Source organism: Salvelinus namaycush, chromosome 23 (genome assembly GCF_016432855.1).
Source record: "Salvelinus namaycush isolate Seneca chromosome 23, SaNama_1.0, whole genome shotgun sequence".
Classification (NCBI taxonomy): Eukaryota; Metazoa; Chordata; class Actinopteri; order Salmoniformes; family Salmonidae; genus Salvelinus; species Salvelinus namaycush.
In genome coordinates, this window is record NC_052329.1 from 30,193,143 (window position 1) to 30,201,952 (window position 8,810).

Below are 8,810 nucleotides of genomic sequence, written 5' to 3' on the forward strand. Positions count from 1 at the left end.
TTTTCCATCCTCGTGATGCCATCTATTTTGTGAAGTGCACCAGCCCTCCTGCAGCAAAGCAGCCCCACAACATGATGCTGCCACCCCCAAGCTTCACGGTTGGGATGGTGTTCTTCGGCTTGCAAGCCTCCCCCTTTTTCCTCCAAACATAATGATGGTCATTATGGCCAAACAGTTCTATTTTTGTTTCACCAGACCAGGGGACATTTCTCCAAAAAGTACGATCTTTGTCCCAATGTGCAGTTGCAAACCATAGTCTGGCTTTTTTATTGCGGTTTTGGAGCAGTGGCTTCTTCCTTGCTGAGCGGCCTTTCAGGTTATGTTGATATAGGACTCGTTTTACTGTGGATATAGATACTTTTGTACCTGTTTCCTCCAGCATCTCCACAAGGTCCTTTGCTGTTGTTCTGGGACTGATTTGCACTTTTTGCACCAAAGTACGCTCATCTCTAGGAGACAGAACGCGTCTCCTTCCTGAGCGGTATGACGGCTGCATGGTCCCATGGTGTTTATACTTGCGTACTATTGTTTGTACAGATGAACGTGGTACCTTCAGGCGTTTAGAAATTGCTCCCAAGGATGAACCAGACTTGTGGAGGTCTACAATTTTTTTCCTGAGGTCTTGGCTGATTTCTTTTGATTTTCCCATGATGTCAAGCAAAGAGGCACTGAGTTTGAAGGTAGGCTTTGAAAATACATCCACAGGTACACCTCCAATTGACTCAAATTATATCAATTAGCCTATCGGAAACTTCTAAAGCCATGACATCATTTTCTGGAATTTTCCAAGCTGTTTAATGGCACAGTCAACTTAGTGTATGTAAACTTCTGACCTACTGGAATTGTGATACAGGGAATTATAAGTGAAATAATCTGTCTGTAAACAATTGTTGGAAAAATTACTTGTGTCATGCACAAAGTAGATGTCCTAACCGACTTTCCAAAACTATAGTTTGTTCACAAGAAATTTGCGGAGTGGTTGAAAAACGAGTTTTAACTTCTTATGGCTGGGGGGCAGTATTGAGTAGCTTGGATGAATAAGGTGCCCAGAGTAGACTGCCTGCTACTCAGGCCCAGAAGCTAATATATGCATATCATTAGTAGATTTGGATAGAAAACACTCTGGAGTTTCTAAAATTGTTTGAATGATGTCTGTGAGTATAACATAACTCATATGGCAGGCAAAAACCTGAGAAAAAAATCCAACTAGGAAGTGGGAAATCTGAGGTTTGTAGTTTTTCAACTCTTTGCCTATCCAAGATACAGTGTAAATTTGGTCCGATTGCACTTCCCAGGGCTTCCACTGGATGTCAACTGTCTTTAGAACCTTGTTTGAGGCTTCTACTGTGAAGGGGGAGAGAATGAGAGCTGTTTCAACCAGAGGTCTGGCAGAGTGCCATGAGCTCAGTCTCGCGCATGCCCGTGAGAGTTAGCTGTGTTCCATTGCATTTCTAAAGACAAAGGAGTTCTCTGGTTGAAACATTATTGGAGATTTTTGTTAAAAACATCCTAAAGATTGATTCTATACATCGTTTGACATGTTTCTACGAACTGTAACGGAACTTTTTGACTTTTCGTCTGGACCTAGTGCTCACGCCTCATGAATTTGACTTTGTGAACTAAACGCGCGAACAAAAAGGAGGTATTTGGACATAAATTATGGACTTTATCGAACAAAACAAACATTTGTCGAACTGGGATTCCTGGGAGTGCATTCTGATGAAGATCATCAAAGGTAAGTGAATATTTATAATGCTATTTCTGACTTCTGTTGACTCAACAACATGGCGGGTACCTGTATGGCTTGTTTTTGTGTCTGAGCGCCGTACTCAGATTATTGCATGGTGCGCTTTTTCCGAAAAGTAAAAAAAAAATCTGACACAGCGGTTGCATTAAGAGAAGTGGATCTATAATTCCATGTATAACACTTGTATTTTCATCAACATTTATGATGAGTATTTCTGTAAATTGATGTGGCTCTCTGCAAAATCACCGGATGTTTTGGAAGCAAAACATTACTGAACATAACGCGCCAATGTAAACTGAGTGTCACGATCGTCTTCTGGTGAAAGAGTGGACCAAGTCGCAGCGTGATATGAATACATCTTCCTTTTATTGGACGAAGACGTAACACGAAACACTCTTACAAAAAACGAACAAAACAATAAACGACCGTGAAGCTATAAACGAAAGTGCACACACAAGCTACTAACGTTAAACATAGACAATTACCCACAAACACCTAAAGCCGATGGCTGCCTTAAATATGGCTCCCAATCAGAGACAACAATAAACAGCTGTCTCTGATTGAGAACCAAATCAGGCAACCATAGACTTTCCTAAACACCTACACTGAACACAACCCCATACATACTACAAAACCCCCTAAACAATACACACACCCTAAACTAGACAAAAACACACAAACATCCCATGTCACACCCTGACCTACCTAAACTAATAAAGAAAATCAATATAACAAAGGCCAGAGTGTGACAGTACCCCCCCCCCAAAGGTGCGGACTCCGACCGCAAAACCTGACACAGAAGGGGAGGGTCCGGGTGGGCCTTCCTATGGCGGCGGCTCGGGTGCGGGACGTGGACCCCCCTCCACCATAGTCACTACCCGCTTTGGTGGCGCCTCTGGAACGGCGAGTCCCGGACTGAATACCATCCCAGAGGGCGCCACTGGACGGAGGGGCAGCTCCGGACTGAGGGGCAGCTCCGGACTGAGGGGCAGCTCCGGACTGAGGGGCGGATCCTGGCTGGCTGGCTCTGGCGGATCCTGGCTGGCTGGCTCTGGCGGATCCTGGCTGGCTGGCTCTGGCGGATCCTGGCTGGCTGGCTCTGGCGGATCCTGGCTGGCTGGCTCTGGCGGATCCTGGCTGGCGGGCGGCTCTGGCGGATCCTGGCTGGCGGGCGGCTCTGGCGGATCCTGGCTGGCGGGCGGCTCTGGCGGATCCTGGCTGGCTGGCGGCTCTGGCGGATCCTGGCTGGCTGACGGCTCTGGCGGATCCTGGCTGGCTGATGGCTCTGGCTGGTCATGGCTGGCTGACGGCTCTGGCTGCTCATGGCTGGCTGACGGCTCTGGCTGCTCATGGCTGGCTGACGGCTCTGGCTGCTCATGGCTGGCTGACGGCTCTGGCTGGTCATGGCTGACTGACGGCTCTGGCTGGTCATGGCTGACTGGCGGCTCTGGCTGGTCATGGCTGACTGGCGGCTCTGGCAGATCCTGGCTGACTGGCGGCTCTGGCAGATCCTGGCTGATTGGCGGCTCTGGCAGATCCTGGCTGACTGGCGGCTCTGGCAGATCCTGGCTGACTGGCGGCTCTGGCAGATCCTGGCTGACTGGCGGCTCTGGCAGATCCTGGCTGACTGGCGGCTCTGGCAGATCCTGGCTGACTGGCGGCTCTGGCAGATCCTGGCTGACTGGCGGCTCTGGAAGATCCTGGCTGACTGGCGGCTCTGGAGGATCCTGGCTGGTTGGCGGCTCTGGCGGATCCTGGCTGACTGGCGGCTCTAGCGGCTCCTGACTGACGAACGGCTCTGATGGCTCGGGACAGACGGGCGGCTCTAATGGCTCGGGACAGACGGATGGCTCAGATGGCGCTGGGCAGACGGATGGCTCAGATGGCGCTGGGCAGACGGATGGCTCAGATGGCGCTGGGCAGACGGATGGCTCAGATGGCGCTGGGCAGACGGATGGCTCAGATGGCGCTGGGCAGACGGATGGCTCAGATGGCGCTGGGCAGACGGATGGCTCAGATGGCGCTGGGCAAACGGATGGCTCAGATGGCGTTGGGCAGACGGATGGCTCAGATGGCGTTGGGCAGGCAGGCGGCTCAGACGGCGCTGGGCAGACGAGCAGTGCAGGCGGCGTTGGACAGACGGCCGACTCTGACCTGCTGAGGCGCACAGTAGGCCTGGTGCGTGGTGCCGGAACTGGTGGTACCGGACTGGAGACACGCACCTCAAGGCTAGTGCGGAGAGCAGGAACAGGGCACACTGAGTTCTCGAGGCGCACTATAGGCCTGGTGCGTGGTACCGGGACTGGTGGTACCGGGCTGAGGGCACGCACCTCAGGGCGAGTGCGGGGAGAAGGATCAGTGCGTACAGGGCTCTGGAGACGCACATGAGGCTTGGTGCGTGGTGCCGGAACTGGTGGTACCGGGCTGGGGACACGCACCTGAAGGCTAGTGCGGGGAGAAGGAACAGGGCATACTGGACCCTGGAGACGCACATTAGGCCTAGTGCGTGGTGCCGGTACTGGTGGTACCGGGCTGGGGACACGCATCTCAGGGCTAGTGCGGGGAGCAGCAACAGGACGCACAGGACTCTGGAGGCGCACAGGAGGCTTGGTGCGTGGTGTAGGCACTGGTGGTAATGGGCTGGAGACACGCACCTCAAGGCTAGTGCGGGGAGCAGGAACAGTGCGTACAGGGCTCTGGAGACGCACATTTAGACCTAGTGCGTGGTGCCGGAACTGGTGGTACCGGGCTGGAGACCCGCACCATAGGGCGAGTGCGTGGAGGAGGAACAGGGCTCTGGAGACACACTGGAAGCCTGGTGCGTGTAGCCGGCATCAAATCTTCCGGAACTTTAACACAAGTTTCAGGCTGAGTACGAGGAACTGACACAGGTGGCCTCGGACAGCTAACACGCTCCTCAGGGAGAATGCCATGCATACTCTGCCAAACCAACAGCTCTCTCTCTTCACTCTCCTCCAATTTCGTCAACAACTCCTCGAATGTCTCATAATCTCCCCTTCGTTCACTCTCCTCCAATCTGTCCAATAACTCCTCGACAATCTCAGACTCACCCCTCAACTTCGCCGACTGCTCCAAGTGCCCCCCCCCAAGAATTTTTTTGGGCTGTTTCTCGGGCTTCCTACCGTGTCGCCGTGCTGCCTCCATCTCTGCCTTGGGGCGGTGATATTCCCCTGGCTGTGCCCAGGGTCCTCTCCCGTCTAGGATTTCCTCCCAAGTCCAGGAGTCTTGACATCGCTGCTGCTGCTTTTTACCACGCTGCTTGGTCCTGGTTTGGTGGGTAATTCTGTCACGATCGTCTTCTGGTGAAAGAGTGGACCAAGTCGCAGCGTGATATGAATACATCTTCCTTTTATTGGACGAAGACGTAACACGAAACACTCTTACAAAAAACTAACAAAACAATAAACGACCGTGAAGCTATAAACGAAAGTACACACACAAGCTACTAATGTTAAACATAGACAATTACCCACAAACACCTAAAGCCTATGGCTGCCTTAAATATGGCTCCCAATCAGAGACAACAATAAACAGCTGTCTCTGATTGAGAACCAAATCAGGCAACCATAGACTTTCCTAAACACCTACACTGAACACAACCCCATACATACTACAAAACCCCCTAAACAATACACACACCCTAAACTAGACAAAAACACACAAACATCCCATGTCACACCCTGACCTACCTAAACTAATAAAGAAAATCAATACAACAAAGGCCAGAGTGTGACACTGAGATTTTTGGATATAAATATGAACTTTATCGAACAACATACATGTATCGAACAACATACATGTATTGTGTAACATGCAGTCCTATGAGTGTCATCTGATGAAGATCATCAAAGGTTAGTGATTAATTTTATCTCTATTTCTGCTTTTTGTGACTCCTCTCTTTGGCTGGAAAAATGGCTGTGTTTTTCTGTGACTAGTTTCTGACCTAACATAATCGTTTGGTGTGCTTTCGTCATAAAGCCTTTTTGAAATCGGACACGGTGGTGGGATTAACAACAAGTTTATCTTTAAAATGGTGTAAAATACTTGTATGTTTGAGGAATTTTAATTATGAGATTTCTGTTTGAATTTGCGCCCTGCACTTTCACTGGCTGTTGTCATATCGATCCCGTTAGCGGGGTTTCAGCCGTAAGAAGTTTTAATGATTCCAACCTAAGTGTATGTAAACTTCTGACTTCGACTGTATATTGTACATTGCATACTAGTATCTGACCAAAACCAGGTAAGAATTTCAGCCTGAATGCCAGAAAGGTTATAGTAAGCCACCACATTGATATTTCCCATGAAATAACCTGGTATTACATAGAAAATTAAGACATGCGTCACAAATCTGAGAACTACAGTACACTCTTATTGAATGGTTCTGGATGTCGACCAGTGCTGGGCTGACCTGAAACTGGAAGCAGCGGTGAAACTCTTGATCAGAACTCTCCTGGAGAAGTATTTTGTTCTGTCCATTGGCGATCAGAGATATGGTCATTACCAAGGTCTCATGGGGCTGCAGAAGGCTGGCACAAAGCTTGGCCTCAGAGCCTGCCTGGATTACTGCAGGAATGGCTACCATGTAAACTCTACAGAGAACATACACATTCACTTACACACCAACAAACACAAAGGAAAATCAATACAAAATGAGAGGGTACATAGGTGAAATCGACAGAAGAAATATCTGCAGAAAGGGTCGATGAAAAACAGCTCTTAATCTGCTCTCTGACTGAGAGAATGTTACACCAAGATGAGACGCCATAAATCTGATTACTCAATTCTAACTTTATGACTGTGCAGATTTACTTACGTCCTTGGAGTTTCTAGACAGACACAAAGCCAGGGAAAGCAAGCAAATAGTATCCATCTCCAAACCTGAAGCCCAGGAGGAACCATGACAAAAAGAGAAAAAAACAAGTCAGACTATATCCCAGTATTCCTACCTGCAATACTTCCTTACTGTATTGTGCAGAGGAACTGGTATCCAGGTTTAAATTATTGAAGTAAAAGCCCTGTGAATGATTGACCCATTTTTGTCAATAATAGTGCTTTGCAGTATTGTGATTGGCAGATTTCCTGGCTTTGGGACTACACGTGCACCGTCAATATAAAGGTAACTCCCAAAACAAAGGAAATACCAACATAAAGTGTTCTAAATAACCATTGTAGTCAAAAACGTAATTTTCCTGTGTTTTATATACACTGTCTGTACAAAACACCTATGCTCTTTCCATGACATAAACTGACCAGGTAAATCCATGTGAAAGCTACAGAATGATCCTTTATTGATGTCACTTGTTAAATCCATTTCAGTCAGTGTAGATGAAGGGGAGGAGAAGTATTTTTAAGTCTTGAGACAATTGAGACATGGATTGTGTACTGTATGGTAGTAGGTGCCAGGTGCACCGGTTTGAGTGAACAGCAAGAACTGCAACGCTGCTGAGTTTTTCCACACTCAACAGTTTCCCGTGTGTATCAAGAATGGTCAAATCGAATCAAATTGTATTTGTCACATGCACCGAATAAAACAGGTGTAGGCCTTACCATGAAATGCTTACTTACAAGCCCTTAACCAACAATGCAGTTTTAAGAAAATGGGAGTTAAGAAAATATTTACTAAATAAACTACAGTAAAAAAAGTAACACAATAAAAGAACAATAACGAGGCTATATACAGGTGGTACCGGTACAAAGTCAATGTGTGGGGGTACAGGTTAGTCAAATTAATTTAGATAATAATATGTACATGTAGGTAGGGCTAAAGTGACTATGCTTAAATAATAATCAAAAGAAAGAGGGTGGGAGGGGATCGATGCAAATAGTCCAGGTAGCCATTTGATTAATTGTTCAGCAGTCTTATGGCTTGGGGTAGAAGCTGTTAAAGAGCATTTTGGACCTAGACCCGGTGCTCCTGTACCGCTTGCCATGCGGTAGCAGAGAGAACAGTCTATGACTTGGGTGGCTGGAGTCTTTGACAATATTTTGGGCCTTCCTCTGACACACCTATTAAAGAGGTCCTGGATGGCAGGAAATTTGGCCGCGGTGATGTACTGGGCCGTACGCACTACCCTCTGTAGTGCCTTACGGTCGGATGCCGAGCAGTTGCCATACCAGGTGGTAATGGAACCGGTCAGAATGCTCTCGATGGTGTAGCTGTAGAACTTTTTGAGGATCTGTGGACCCATGCCAAATCCTTTCCTGAGGAGGAATAGGTGTCCTTGTGTATTTGGACCATGATAGTTTGGACAGCAAATAATTTGAAGTTCTCGACCCACTCCACTACAACCCGTCGATGTGAATGGGGCTGTGTTCGGCCCTCCTTCTCCTGTAGTCCACAATCAGCTCCTTTGTCTTGCTGGCGTGGAGGGTGAGGTTGTTGTCCTGGCACCACACTGCCAGGTCTCTGACCTCCTCCCTATAGACTGTTTTATCATTGTCGGTGATCAGGCCTTGCACCGTTGTGGTGTCAGCAAACTTAATGATGGTGCTGGAGTCGTGCTTGGCCACGCAGTCGTGGGTGAACAGGGAGTAAAGGAGGGTACTAAGTCAGCGTGGCAGATGTGTTGTTGCCTAACCTCACCACCTGGGGGGCGGCCCGTCAGGAAGTCCGTGATCCAGTTGCAGAGGGAGGTGTTTAGCCACAGGGTCCTTAGCTTAGTGATGAGCTTTGTGGGTACTATGGTGTTGAACGTTGAGCTTTAGTCAATGAACAGCATAGTAACTTAAGTGTTCCTTTTGTCCAGGTGGGAAAGGGCAGTGTGGAGTGCAATTAAGATTGCATCATCTGTGGATCTGATGGGAATGTGTGCAAATTGGAGTGGGTCTAGGGTTTCAGGGATGATGGTGTTGATGTGAGCCATGACCAGCCTGTCAAAGCACTTCGTGGTTACACATGTGAGTGCTACGGGGGTAGTCATTTAGGCAGGTTACCTTGGCGTTCTTGGGCACAGGGACTATGGTGGTCTGCTTGAAACATGTAGGTATTACAGAGTCGGTCAGAGAGAGTTTGAAAATGGCATTGAAAATACTTGACAGTTGG

General features: G+C 48.3%; 1 protein-coding gene across 2 annotated transcripts in view; it reads right to left on the minus strand.

Annotated features, from left to right (window-relative positions):
* Positions 1 to 6,728, minus strand: part of LOC120018267 (alpha-2-macroglobulin-like) — a 53,820-nt gene extending 47,092 nt beyond the window's left edge. For both annotated transcript variants that reach the window (XM_038961374.1, XM_038961375.1), the window contains exons 1-2: positions 6,582 to 6,728; positions 6,177 to 6,357 (exon numbers count right to left, since the gene is read on the minus strand). In XM_038961374.1, the coding sequence (XP_038817302.1) occupies positions 6,177 to 6,357; positions 6,582 to 6,667 (267 nt within the window). In that variant the 5' untranslated portion in view covers positions 6,668 to 6,728. The remainder of the gene's footprint in view (positions 1 to 6,176; positions 6,358 to 6,581) is intronic.
* Between the last annotated feature and the right edge of the window lie 2,082 nt (positions 6,729 to 8,810).